Raw genomic sequence first — 14,878 nt, forward strand, 5'->3', positions numbered from 1 at the left:
TAGCTTTAAGCTGATTGGCAGGAAGGTCAGAGGGACACCCCCCCACTGTAAATGCCTGATTGGTCAGATTGTAAAAATATGTTTTAATAGAAACTTTAGTTCCTAACACCAGAGGAAATTTGTCTTTTCCCATGGTCTTAGGCGACCCCTGTGAAACGGTTATTCGACCCCCAAAGGGGTCTCGACCCCCAGGTTGAGAAGCACTGCGTTAGGAGGACTAGAGCAATGTTTCCCAACCTTGGCAACTTGAAGATATTCGGACTTCAACTCCCAGAATTCCCCAGCCAGCGAATGCTGGCTGGGGAATTCTGGGAGTTGAAGTCCAGATATCTTCAAGTTGCCAAGGTTGAAAAACACTGGACTTGAATTACATTACAGACTGTCAAGTCTAAGGAGCAATTTTCAAAGGTGGTTGTGTTATTCCGCTTCTTTTTTAAGCAGGCTTCATCCACTTCCTGTTGATTCTCTCGGTTGTTGACACCGATTGCTGCCCTGTTTTTGCCTATATCAGCAGACAATCTGCATTTCATGAAAATTATTTGCATTTTTTTTTTACGTGCAGCTTTTTACCTATGACACAAAACCGATAAGTGAAATATTACGGCATTACATTCCAGAATGACTGTGGACCTGTTTCTCAAATTCAGCCACAAATAAAGTACAGCCCATAACATCTTATAAACAGTACAGTATTGTAAACAAATCTGTACACAGGTTGCCAACATATCCTACTGCTGATTCTTCCAATTTATGGCTTAACATGAATTCTTCCAATTTATATTTGCTTTGATGCATTTTTACTTAATATTACTGCAAGAAGTATTACAAGAATTAACAATTTACATCAAATATTTTCATTTATAGAATTTTACTAGCTTTTCTTACTATTTAACTATGTACATTAAAAAGGTACTGCCTGGGAGGGAAAAAGCATCAAGAGAGAAGGAAATATAGCTGCTTCTACTCAGTTTGCATCCTTTGGAGCCAGTGAGTCACCAAAAAGTGCCCACACTTGTGTATTTTTGTAGGTATCCCACTGACTACAGTGAGACTTAAGATCATTTCTGAACATGCATGTTATTCCACACAGCTGACCTAGAAAAAAATTTTAGATGATCACAATAAGAATGAATTCCATGCAAATCTACTCCAATGGGACTTGCACTCTCAATTACATAAGTACTGAATTGCAGCTTTAGTTTATAAAGATAGTTTAGCTGTTTTTCAAAGCAATTGTATTTCAACAGTTTCACTTCTGGACAAAGTACAAATACTTACTAAATGCTTAAATCAAAAGCTTGATTTCCTGGAGTTGCCTTACTACTCCATAACTTTGCATGTAACTTTTAAAATGTATTATTTAGGCCCATGTAAAGCAATGAGCTTGAGTATTTTCTCCATTGCACTCTCTTTTGTGCAAAAGGAATGATAGCAGTGGTGGGTTGCTACCGGTTTGTACAGGTTCAGGTAGCAGCGGCAGCGGGAGGCTCCACCCACCTGCCCGGACGTCATCAAAAATGCTCTGCACATGTGCAGAAGCATTGCGCATACGCAAAGCACACCTGCACACTCCTGTTCCCAAACCGGTAGCAAAGGTAAGTGAAACCCACTATTGAAGGATAGGCATCTGAAAAGAGACCAAAGTAGCAAAAGACATCACATTTGTGTGATGCCACAATTTACCTACTTTGTTAGATGTTTGACACACATCTTAATTATAGCATCGGTGTGATGGCCTCACTTGTTGCAGACACTGCTGAAAAGGGTAACTAGGATTTGGGAAAGAGGGTTGGCCATTTCTTTTTCAGTAATACAGTGTTCCCTCGATTTTCGCGGGTTTGAACTTCGCGAATAGCCTGTACCACGGTTTTTCAAAAAATATTAATTAAAAAATACTTCACTTTTTTTTTTCTATACCATGGTTTTTTCCACCCGATGATGTCATACATCATCGCCAAACTAATATTTTTTGCAAATAAATAACAAAAAAATAATTATTGTTAATAAATAATTATGTTTATAAATATCAGGATCACTAAGTCTCTTATTCAATGGTGAGTACCAGTAATAATGGTGAGTAAATGGTTGTTAAGGGAATGGGAAATGGTAATTTAGGGGTTTAAAGTGTTAAGGGATGGCTTGTGATACTGTCCATAGCCAAAAATGGTGTATTTACTTCCGCATCTCTACTTCGCGGAAATTTGACTTTCGCGGGCGGTCTCGGAACACATCCCCCGTGAAACTCGAGGGAACACTGTATAAAACACGGCATGGTTTAACATTCTCGTGTGTTAAATAACAATCAAACAATTCCAGAATTCACATTGGCTCATTTTATTGGATAGTTTTATTGTAAATAAGCTTCCTATGAAGCCAAGCAAGAATCAGCAAGCCTTGACTTTTTTTTCACTTGCTAAATGCATAGGAAAAAAGAGGCATACTCAAGCTCAGAGCTTTACAAAGTCTTTTTATGGGTCTCTTTCAAGTCAAGCATAGTGACTACATGGGCAAATCCACATGTTTTTTGTAGAAAAAATACAGAAGTGTTTTGTTACTGGTATCTAATAAAATAGGCTACACAGAAGAACCTGCTTGGCTCCTGAGCTCAGACAAGGAAAGCAACATTGCTAAAACACTATCATTTTTTCATTACCACTGAATAAGAATTCCTTATTAAAGCTATCTGACAGATCTAACTCAAAAATTAAAACTGAGATTAAATTATACTTAGAGATACATCATTTCCCTATTAACAAATGTGAAAGAATATTGAGTTTTATATAAATTAGGAACACGTTAGGAACACATTTTGAATATTGTCATTAAACATCACTGATAAAACATTGTAACCTTACAATGTTGCTATTTTGCAAAACATCTTTTATGATTTGGAATCAAAATTTAATATTCAGAAAAATAATTTACACAAAGTACAAATATAATTAATTTTAACAAGTTGAAAAAATCCAGAGGAAGAATGCTAAATTTATGTTTAGGAAATACAAGTTTGGAGAAGTTACAGAATTTCTTTCCGTAACAGTTTTAAGTAGTTAGTCTGGAAAAAAAAGAAACTTGTTTTAGAATATATTTGAGAATTTCTTATTAATGGGAATAGTTTTTTTCTAAATATTATAAACAACTAGGAAAAAAATATACATACCAACACTGTTTCAGAGCAGTTTTCCCCTCCCATAAGGTAAATCAAGGGGGATCTTTTTAATTATCCATGTTTTCATCAAGGTCTTCCACCTCCCTGTGGCAATAATATTTTAAAGTTAAAAGAAAACTTTATTTGTGCCACAGGGAGGATTTCTGATGCAATATAAAGAACATAGAAAAGGAGACAAATGTTTAATACTATCATCAGATTAGAAAACACCTGTCTTTGGTTTCCTGAAAATAAATTCTGGAAGAATTAGTGGAAACTAACAATTCCATTTCATATGACATCAAATCATATTTTTCTTACTTAAACTGCTTAAAAATAACGTGTCGGTTTCAGTCCTGAATAAATTGTTTACATAGAAATTAAGAGAAATATTTCAAATGTATATTTCTTAGAACACACTGTTCATGGTGAGATATAGTAGGCTGGATCCATCTTGTCCTTATTTTGAAGAGATGGCATCTTGCTTTGTTGAAGGAACAATGGAAATAGCCCATTGGAGCAAAGCAGCGGACAATTTTTGGTCATTCATCTTTATCCAGGGATCTGTGCCACTTTCCCTGTACTATTGCCTCTATAGTTTTAAGAGATATCTCTCTTCTACAGAATAAGAAGAAGGGAGAAATCAATAAAAAGAATTATCTTATGAAGGAATTCTGGATCCAACTCACTAAAAAGACTTTTATAAATGTTATTTTCACACAGCAAAATAAAGTACTGTACTAATATTTAGCACAAAGTACTAAAACAAAGTACTTTTATATAATTTACTTTAGTTTTATTCATGATGAAATTATATAAAATGTAAGGGATCATGTAAAATAAACTGAGAATTCTGTCTCCTATACTAAAAAGACAAGAATATTTATAAAGCTTTATAAGTCAATAGCATTAATCTCCACGTTTATATTTACAAGAATTTTGTTCAAAGAATCAAGATAGAATTCTAAGTTTTCTTAATTGAAATATTTCATTTTTATACATTACAATTGTATCTCATTTTAGCTAACTAAAAGATACTGTAATTCATTTAAGCTGTTGCTTTTATCTAAAACCTAAACTTAAAAGTCAACATTATTTACTCTTAAAGTTCTAATAGCAACAAATCTTTGGGGATGTTCTGCTAAATAAATACTGCTTACTGATTGCTTTGTGCAATGACCGTTTGAAGGTACAAAGGTGCTGAAAAAATAATTTTGCAACCAAGAGGTGTGTTCATGACCTTTGCAGCATCTCTATTGTAGTCACATGTTCACCATTACAGTCAGTTAGTATGCACTGTCCTATGTGTGACACATTTTTTCTCGTTTCTTATTTTACTCACACAGAGAAAGCCTAGATTGCTTACTGAGCTGCTTTTTTGGGGAGCAAAGCAGTGCTAGATTGCTCCCAGTTCGGCCTGATTCTAAGAACCGGAGGGTCCGCCCACCCAGGACGCTTCTGCCCTTATACAGTGGAACCTCGACATACGAGCAGCTCTACATACGAGCTACTCGAGATAAGAGCTGGGAGGGGAGCGACATTTTTGTTCGCCTCCCGAGCTCACATTCGGGATACGAGCGCCAAGGAGCTGTCTCCTGAAGCCGAACGCTAACTTCCGCGTTCGGCTTCAGGAGACAGCTCCTTGGCGCTCGTATCCCGCGTCTTTTAAAAGGTTGCAGCCGGCCTGGGGGGCTCGGGGGGGTGCTGGCAAGCCCCCCAGGCCGGCTGCAACCTTTTAAAACACGCGCGCCGCTTCGCAGCTGTCTCCTGAAGCCGAACGCTAACTTCCGCTTTCGGCTTCAGGAGACAGCTGCGAAGCAGCGCGGGTGTTTTAAAACGTCGCAGCCGGCCTGGGGGGCTTGGGGGAAAGCCCCCGAGCCCCCCAGGCCGGCTGCCACGTTTTAAAACACAAGCGCCGCTTCGCAGCTGTCTCCTGAAGCCGAACGCTAACTTCCGTGTTTGGCGGCAGCGGTTTTTTTTGTTGTTGCACGGATTAATTGACTTTACATTGTTTCCTATGGGAAACAATGTTTCGTCATACGAGCGTTCCGACTTACGAGCCTCCTTCCGGAACCAATTAGTCTCTCGTAAGTCGGGGTTCTACTGTATAGAAGTGGCAAACTTACATGTAAATCAGTAGCAATGGGTTTTAGGACTCACTACTGAAGCAAAGCTCTTCCCCCAAATATACTAACACCAAGCTTATGAGCCTTTAATTAGATGGCTGGTAACTGCTTCCTATAACTGATAAGACTTTAATCACTTTCACACTTTCTGATATTGTTTGCCTCCCCAATAGCTTGTGGTTGGGAGCATTCCTTTCTGAGCCTGCTTACTCTTGTAATTCCTTCCTCTGCAATGAATTTAAATACAAACATTTCCCTTCTCCTTAATTATCCCAGTGCTCGGTTGAGTATTCCAAAGGCCAGAGGAGTGAGGCGAAAGGAAAACTGGAGTAAAATCATAAGCACAGTTGTGGTCACATGATTTTCCACTTTATGATTACATTGACCAGTGATTTTCAACCTTTTTTGAGCCGCGGCACATTTTTTACATTTACAAAATCCTGGGGCACACCACCAACTAAAATGACACAAAATGACACCCTAAGACACTCTCCTCTTTTTCCATCCCTGTCTCCTCCCCACCTTTGTGTGTGTGTGTGTGTGTGTGTGTGTATACACACTCTTGAACCATTTCCAAAAACAGGTTAGGGCTGGGGGGGGTTTCTTTCTTATTCTTTGGGTGCTTTTTATCATATGCTTTAAATCAAGAGTCACTTCTCTCTCTTTTGTTTCTCTCTTTCCTCTCATTCTGTCTCATTTTCTCATTTCTCTTTTTTCCTCCCCTTTTTGTTCATTTCTCTCTCTCCCTTCCTCTCCTTTTCTCTCTCTCTCTCTTGCTTTCTTTCTCTCTCTCTTGATTTCTGTCTCTCTCTTTTCTTTTTCTCTTGCTTTCTCTCTCTCTCTCTCTCTTGCTTTCTTTCTCTCTCTCACTCTCACTCTCTTTCTCAGCAAAAAGTTGCGAGACCAGAACCTGAGCTTCCTTCTTTGCGGCACACCTGACCATGTCTCGCGGCACAATGGTTGAAAAACACTGGTCTAGACCACTGTTTCTCAACCTTGGGCGTTTGAAGATGTGTGGACTTCAACTCCCAGAATTCCCCAGCCGGCTGGCTGGGGAATTCTGGGAGCTGGAGTCCACACTTCTTCAAACAGCCATGGTTGAGAAACACAGGTCTACAAACTAAGTTGCCAGTTTCAAATGTGTCATGGAATGAATACTACCCATAACTCATAACATTAAACTACTGTTACTAAACTTCCGTTTCATGCCAAGGTGATGAAGCTGGTCTTTTAGCACTGTACATGCGGATGCACATTACATCGAAGAGCAAACCGGCAGCAAGAAAAACCAGAACTCGGCCCTGATCACTACACTCATCTGGTTCATGTCCCATAGGATGGTTGGTACTTCCCTTCAAGTAATTTGTATATATAAATACTGATTACTGTTATTTCCTAAGCAGTTTGCAATATGACATAGAGCAGTGATATTTGAGAAGCACCCAATATATATTGAATATCTAAATTACAGTGGTACCTCTACCTAAGAACGCCTCTACTTACGAACTTTTCTAGATAAGAACCAGGTGTTCAAGATTTTTTTGCCTCTTCTCAAGAACCATTTTCCACTTACAAACCCAAGCCTATGAAACTAACTGGAAAAGTCAGGGAGAAGCCTCCGTGGGGCCTCTCTAGAAATCTCCTGGGAGGAAACAGGGCCGGGAAAGGTGGGGAGAAGCCTCTGTGGGGCTCTCTAGGAACCTCCTGGGAGGAAACAGGGCCTCCACCCTCCCTGTGGTTTCCCCAATCGCACACATTATTTGCTTTTACATTGATTCCTATGGGGAAAATTGCTTCTTCTTACAAACTTTTCTACTTAAGAACCTGGTCACGGAATAAATTAAGTTCGTAAGTAGAGGTACCAGTGTATAAGATTACTGTACTCATATAAAATCTTACACTATGGATTTTTTTAAAGTTAAAGGTTTCCTCTGTCCAGTCATAGGGGCAGTGCTCATCTCTATTTCTTAACCAAGGTAGCAGCATTATCTGAAGATGTTTCTATCGCCTTTTGGCCAGCCTGACTACGATGAGGCGCCCAGAATGTTATTATCTTCACATCGAACTGGCACCTATTTATCTACTTGCATTTGAATGCTCACCCAACAAGCACTGCTTGGGTCTTAAACCCGGGCTCTCAGCTTTCCAGCTGACAAAGTCAGCATCTTGTATTGCTAAGCCATCACTTATTTTACCTCAATTTCTTAAAATCCAAGGCTTTTTGTGAACTTTAAGCTCTAATTACATAATTACAGGTCTCCTTAAAATAGCAAAAGTACACTTTGGGGGCTTTGCAATATAAATGTACTACTGTATATTTATTTTATTTTAATTGGATTTGTAGCGCCACCACTCTCCAAGGACTCGGGGACTCCAAGGACTCACAACATATATAAAAACATAGTAGTACATCTGATCCAATTAATATAATTTAAAAACCCTAAAAATCCTAAAATAGTTTAAAACATTCATTATCATTCACTCCATAAAACACACTAAAAAACACTCATTGGTCAGGGGGAAAGATCTAATGATCCCAGGCCTAGTGACAAAGATGAGTCTTTAAACTTTTTAGGAAGGCAAGGAGGGTGGGGGCAGTGCGAATCTCTGGGTGGAGCTGATTCCAAGGGCCAGGCCCCTATATTTATAAAGAGCAATATTGAACTTGTTTGATCTTTCACAAACAATTTTCTCTATTACCCAATTAATTGAAATACAGTGTAGTATGTTCCTGGTTGCCAGGCCTTAAAGGAAGCTACATTAGCACAGATACAAATCAAATGAATAGCCAAATATAATCTCATCATATAAATCACAATATTTACTTACAAGCCAGACAAACTTCCTATAAATATCTTGATATGCCTTAACTAAAATCACAAAAAATAAGTTTCCATAAATTGCATTGCAACTTTCTTTTGCATAAAATTGTTCTCCAAGATGGCGCCGACGACAGCTGCCTTGGTGAAATGCTCTCAAATGTTTTCTTTATTTTCTATTATTCTCTGTGATTCTCTACACGAGATCATCCGCAAAGAATTAAGAATTTTTTTAATAGATACAAGGACAACTTATTCCCAAATGCAATCATTCTGCTAAACAGATAATTCCCTCAACACTGTCAAACTATTTACTAAGTCGGCACTACTATTAATCTTCTCATTGTTCCTATCACCCATCTCCTCCCACTAATGACTGTATGATTAACTTTGTTGCTTGTATTCTTACAATTAATATTGACTGGTTCCTAATATGATTTGATTGTCAAGAACGTATTGGTGGTATACAAAGATAATAGTAAAAGAGAAACATTAGAACAGGGGACGAAAGGCACTCTGGTGCATTTCTGTATGCCCCTTACTGACCTCTTAGGAATCGGGAGAGGTCAACAGTGGATCTAAAGGTAAAGTTTTGGGGGTTAGGTGATGATACTACAGAGTCTAGTAGTGAGTTCCATGCATCAACTACAGTGGTACCTCGTGATACGAACCCCTCATGATACAAACTTTTCAAGATACGAACCCAGGGTTCGGAAATTTTTTGCCTCTTCTTACGAACTTTTTTCGACTTACGAACCCGCCGCCAATCGCAAAAACGGCGCTCCGCTGGGTGGCGCTGCCTGGCTGTAACCTTCTGAAACAGCTGGGCGCTTCTCGGCGGCCTCCAGAACCCAAACCCGAACTTTCGCCAAACTTCCGGGTTCAGCGTTCGGGAGAAGTGCCGCCGCCCGTCTGTCACCTTCTGAAACAGCCGGGCGCTTTTGGGTGTTCTCCCGAATGCCGAACCCGGAAGTTCGGCAAAAGTTCGGGTTCGGGTTCTGGAGGCCGCCGAGAAGTGCCCGGCTGTTTCAGAAGGTTACAGCCGGGCGCCGGGCGGAGCACCGCTTTTGCGATCGGCGGCGGCGTTTTCGGCCGATCTGGAGGCTCAAACGGAGGTGGGGAATCCCAATAGGGAATTCCATGGGCGGAGCTTTGATGTCACGAAGACGTCCTTCCTGGAGGTCACGTTTCGGCCGACCAGGAAGAACATCTTCGTGACATCAAAGCTCCGCCCATGGAATTCCCTATTGGGATTCCCCATCTCCGTTTGAGCCTACAGATTGGCCGAAAACGCCACCGCCGATCGCAAAAACAGCGCTCCACCCGGCGGCGGCCAGCTGTAACCTTCTGAAACAGCCGGGTGTTTCTCGGCAGCCTCCAGAACTCAAACCTGAACCAGAACTTTTGCCAAACTTCCAGGTTCGGCGTTCAGGAGAATGCCAAGAAGCCCCCGGCTGCTTCAAAAGGTGACAGCCGGGCGGCAGCGCTTCTCAGCGGCCTCCCGAACCCGAACCTGAAAAGTTCGGCAAAGCTTCGGGTTCGGGAGAACGCTGAGAAGTCCCCCAGCTGTTTTAAAAGGTGACAGCCGGGCGGTGGCGCCCAGCGGAGCGCCATTTTGCGATTTTTCCCCTTGCACGCATTAATCGCTTTTATATTGTTTCCTATGGGAAACATTGTTTCATCTTAGGAACTTTTCGCCTTACGAACCTCCTCCCGGAACCAATTAAGTTCGTAACACGAAGTATTACTGTACTTGGTTACAAAAGTCATATCTCCTGCAGTCAAGCCAGGTAATGAGTTCCATGTATCAACTACTAGGTTACTAAAATCATATTTCCTGCAGTTGAGGAATTTGTTTATTTGTTTTTGATAAAACCTCACATTATTCTGTTAAATGATACAGTAATCTTTAACTTACAACAGTTTCTTTAGTGGCCATTCAAAGATACAATGGCACTGAAAAATGTGACTCCTGACTTCAAAGTTGCAACCTTTGCAGCATCCCTAGGATCATGTGATCAAAATTCAGACATTTGGCAACTGGTTTGTACTTATGACGATTGCTATGTCCCAAGGTCAAGTGAACATCTTTTGTGACCTTCTGATAGGTAAACTCAATGGGGAAGCCAGATTCACTTAACAACTAGATTACTAATTTAACAACTGCAGCGATCTATGGCAAAAAGATCATAAAATAGAACAAAAATCACTTAATAAATGTTTCCCTTAACAGGAGAAATTTTTGACTCAATTGTGGTTGTAAGTCAAAGACTACCTGTACAGTATATTTAATGTTTATTTAACTGTTTACAGTTCATTTAATGGTTTGTTTTGTATTCGTGCTAAAATTAACGAATTCACAAATGCAAGCACACATCTCATTGAATTTATCTTCTCTGATAGTGTAAAACTATTTAACACTACCAATTATACTGCTACCCTTCAAAAAGACCTTGACTATGTGTCAGAATGGTCAAACAATTGGCAGCTTCAAATCTCAATCAACAAATGCTCTGTCTTACACTTTAGTAAAAAGAATCAGACACAAAATGCAAGCTGGGTGGACATGGCCTTCACTCTGTCAAGGATCTTGAAGTACTCATCTCTAATGATCTAAATGCCAGAGCCCCCTGTAACAACAGTGCCAAAAAAGCATTAAGAGTTGTTAACTTAATCTTGTGTAGCTTCTTCTCTGGTAATATTGTACTGCTAACTAGAGTATACAAAATGTGTCTCAGTTCCCCCATGCCTGGCGATACAGGAGGGTCTTAACTAATTTGCGAAAGACAAGGAGGGTGGGGGCAGTTCTAATCTCTGGGGGAAGTTGATTCCAGAGGGCCGGTGCCGCCACAGAGAAGGCTCTTCCCCTGGAGCCTGACAAATGACATTGTTTAGTCAACGGGACCCGGAGAAGGCCAACTCTGTGGGACTTTATCGGCCGCTGGGATTCGTGCGGTAGAAGGCGGTTCCGGAGGTATTCTGGTCCGATGCCACGTAGGGCTAATATATGTTTTAAGTGAAAAATTTGTAAGGTGAATTTGTCCCATTTTATGACTTTTCTTGCCACATTTGTTAAATCAATCACTACAGTTGTTAAATTAGTAAAATATTAAATGAATCCGGCTTCTCCATTGACATCGCTTGTCAGAAGGTTGCAAAATGACTCTAACCGTCATAAATATGAGTCAGCTGCCAAGTATCTGAATGTAAATCATGTGACTATTGGAATGCTTCAATGGTAGTAAGTGTGAAAAATGGTTATACGTCCTATTTTCAGTACTGCTGTAACTTTGAACAGTCACTAAATGAACTACTGTAAGTCGAAGACTATGTGTTGTGTTTTAAAAAGGTAATATTTCATATTTCCTATCATACTACCTAAGAATACAAAGTAACTAGCATTATATTAAAACACCAAAATAATTTTACATCCATATAAATTAGGACTGACTATATTTAGTCTTTGCAAAATGCTATTACTGAAAACAATAACTGCAAGTATCTCAGCAAACGCTACCTATATTCTGGAATACAAACTGAAAAATTACACCGGAAATAATTCAGCTGGTATGTCGTGCATCATCAGTGAAGGGCTACCAAAATTTTTACTACCACGCTGTGTGCGTGGCTTATGCAGGACGCCCTGCATTTTCTTTCAACATCTTTCAGTGCAAATTGAGTGGTCTGGGGTAGAGCTCCATTTTCGCTACCCCACTGCGTTTCCCACCATCCAGGCAGTAACCCACCCGTGTGTATAGAAACATAGAAATATAGAAGACTGACGGCAGAAAAAGACCTCATGGTCCATCTAGTCTCCCCTTACACTATTTCCTGTGTTTTATCTTAGGATGGATATATGTTTATCCCAGGCATGTTTAAATTCAGTTACTGTGGATTTGCCAACCACGTCTGCTGGAAGTTTGTTCCAAGGATCTACTACTCTTTCAGTGAAATAATATTTTCTCACGTTGCTTTTGATCTTTCCCCCAACTAACTTCAGATTGTGTCCCCTTGTTCTTGTGTTCACTTTCCTATTAAAAACACTTCCCTCCTGAACCTTATTTAACCCTTTAACACAGGGGTCCCCAAACTTTTTACACAGGGGGCCAGTTCACTGTCCCTCAGACTGTTGGAGGGCCGGACTATTAAAAAAACGTGTGAACAAATCCCTATGCACACTGCACATACATTATTTAAAGTAAAAAACAAAATGGGAACAAATACAATATTTAATATTTATTCTTCCTCTTTCTCTCTCTCTCCCTTTCTCTCTGTCCTTCTGTCTTTCTAGTTCTCTCTCTTTCTCTCTGTCCTCTCTCTTTCTTTCTTTCTTTCTCTCTCTTCTCTCTTTCTCTCACTCACTCTCTTTATATCTCTCCCGCTTTCTCTCTCCCTCTCTCTGTCTCCTCCTTTCTCTCTCTCTCCCTTTCTATCTCTCCTCTTCCTTTCTCTCTCCCTCTCTATCTTTCCCTCTTTCTCTCCCCCCTCTCTCTTTCTTTCTCTCTCTCTTCTCTTTCTCTCACTCTCTTTCTCTCTCCCTCTTTCTCTCTACCTTTCTTTCTCTTTCTCTCTCTCCCTTTCTCTGTCCCTCTTTCTTTCTCTCTGTCCCTCTCTTTCTTTTTCTCTGTCCCTCTTTCTTTTTCTCTGTCCCTCTCTTTCTTTTTCTCTGTCCCTCTCTTTCTTTCTCTCTGTCCCTCTTTCTTTCTCTCTGTCCCTCTCTATCTTTCTCTCTGTCCCTCTCTTTCTTTCTCTCTGTCCCTCTCTTTCTTTCTCTCTGTCCCTCTCTTTTTCTCTGTCCCTCTTTCTTTCTCTCTGTCCCTCTCTTTCTTACTCTCTGTCCCTCTCTTTCTTACTCTCTGTCCCTCTTTATTTCTCTCTGTCTCTTTCTTTCTCTCTGTCCCTCTCTTTCTTTCTCTCTGTCCCTCTCTTTCTTTCTCTCTGTCCCTCTTTCTTTCTCTCTGTCCCTCTCTATCTTTCTCTCTGTCCCTCTCTTTCTTTCTCTCTGTCCCTCTCTTTCTTTCTCTCTGTCCCTCTCTTTTTCTCTGTCCCTCTTTCTTTCTCTCTGTCCCTCTCTTTCTTACTCTCTGTCCCTCTCTTTCTTACTCTCTATCCCTCTTTATTTCTCTCTGTCTCTTTCTTTCTCTCTGTCCCTCTCTTTCTTTCTCTCTGTCCCTCTTTCTTTCTCTCTGTCCCTCTTTCTTTCTCTCCCTTATCTCTGTGTGTGGGGGAGGCGGCTGCTTGAAAACCCCTGACCTCCATCGCCCCCCCCCCCCACGGCACAAGGCGAGCACACCTTGCCGCTGACAGAGGCGGCGGGGATTGCCCTGTCCCCCTGTCCCCCCCTGCGCAAAACTACGCAGCCCCAGATCGCTCGCTTCTCCAGCCAGCAAAGCCGACTGCCTGGCTTTGCTGGCTGATGCAGGAAAGGAAAGCGTCACATTTAAAAAGCATGCCACTTTCTGGGACTGCGGCGCCGTGGTGGCCTTCAAGCGCGGCCCTTCGCGGCGCCCCACCACCCGTTCCTGCAGGAAGAGATCGGGCACTTTACCGGGAGGTGGAGGCGGCTGGGTGCCGGGGAGGGCGAAGGAGTGGACGCGCCTCTCAGCTGCAGAGCGGAACGGGAGTGGAAATCAGCGGCGGAGTCCGGCGTTGGGGGCATGCGGGACCGCTCATCCAGGCTTGCTGGTCCACGCGCACCTGGATGAGCGGTCCCACATGGCCCCAACGCCGGACTCCGCCGCTGATTTCCACCCCCGTTCCGCTCTGCAGCTGAGAGGCGTGTCCACTCCTTCGCCCTCCCCGGCACCCAGCCGCCTCCACCTCCCGGTAAAGTGCCCGATCTCTTCCTGCAGGAACGGGTGGTGGGGCGCCGCGAAGGGCCGCGCTTGAAGGCCACCACGGCGCCGCAGTCCCAGAAAGTGGCGTGCTTTTTAAATGTGACGCTTTCCTTTCCTGCATCAGCCAGCAAAGCCGGGCAGTCGGCTTTGCTGGCTGGAGAAGCGAGCGATCTGGGGCTGCGTAGTTTTGCGCAGGGGGGACAGGGGGACAGGGCAGTCCCCGCCGCCTCTGTCAGCGGCGAGGTGTGCTCGCCTTGTGCCGTGGGGGGGAGGCGATGGAGGTCAGGGGTTTTCAAGCAGCCGCCTCCCCCCCACACACAAACTTAGCCATGGTGCACTTAGCTGTGACTTTCAGTGGACAGTTTTTCAATTGCCAATCGCCTTTTCATGAATTTCGCGTCCACTCACCGCGGAGGAGGAGGGGAGGAGGAGGTGGAGAGGCAAGGGGGCGGGGAGGAAAGCGGGCCTGCAATTGGCCAATTTCTTTCTCGCCTTTAGGGAGAGGAACTGTTGCTGCTCTGCCATAGGGCAGCAACAGTTTCTCTCCCTAAAGGCGACAAAGGAAGGGGCCAATTGCAGGCCCGCTTTCGTCCCCGCCCCCTTGCCTCTCCACCTTCTCCTCGCTGAGCAGCCGACCGCGGTGAGTTGACAGGAGATTCGGGAGCTTATTTTATCGACCAGTAAAATCTCGTGAGCTTGCCACGGGCCGGTTAAAAGACCTCGTTGGGCCGCATCCGGCCCGCAGGCCGTAGTTTGGGGGACCGCTGCTTTAACATATTTAAATGTTTCGATCATGTCCCCCCTTTTCCTTCTGTCCTCCAGACTATACAGATTGAGCTCATTAAGTATTTCCTGATACGTTTTATGCTTAAGACCTTCCACCATTCTTGTAGCCTGTCTTTGGACCCGTTCAATGTATCATATATAACAGTGAACTTAGTAAGATTT

At 42.4% G+C, this 14,878-nt stretch overlaps 1 protein-coding gene across 6 annotated transcripts in view; it reads right to left on the bottom strand.

The window, feature by feature from the left end:
• Positions 1 to 878: 878 nt before the first annotated feature.
• The window catches only part of LOC139170468 (ETS-related transcription factor Elf-2-like), a 37,583-nt gene continuing 23,583 nt past the window's right edge, over positions 879 to 14,878 (bottom strand). For 3 of the 6 annotated variants that reach the window (XM_070757735.1, XM_070757736.1, XM_070757734.1), the window contains one exon: positions 879 to 1,095. In XM_070757735.1, the coding sequence (XP_070613836.1) occupies positions 965 to 1,095 (131 nt within the window). In that variant the 3' untranslated portion in view covers positions 879 to 964. Of the gene's footprint in view, positions 1,096 to 2,879; positions 3,056 to 3,160; positions 3,767 to 14,878 lie in introns of those variants that run through there. The other 3 variants (XR_011559632.1, XR_011559631.1, XM_070757733.1) reach the window with 3 other exon arrangements.

The sequence above is a fragment of the Erythrolamprus reginae genome, chromosome 7 (genome assembly GCF_031021105.1).
Source record: "Erythrolamprus reginae isolate rEryReg1 chromosome 7, rEryReg1.hap1, whole genome shotgun sequence".
Lineage (NCBI taxonomy): Eukaryota > Metazoa > Chordata > Lepidosauria > Squamata > Dipsadidae > Erythrolamprus > Erythrolamprus reginae.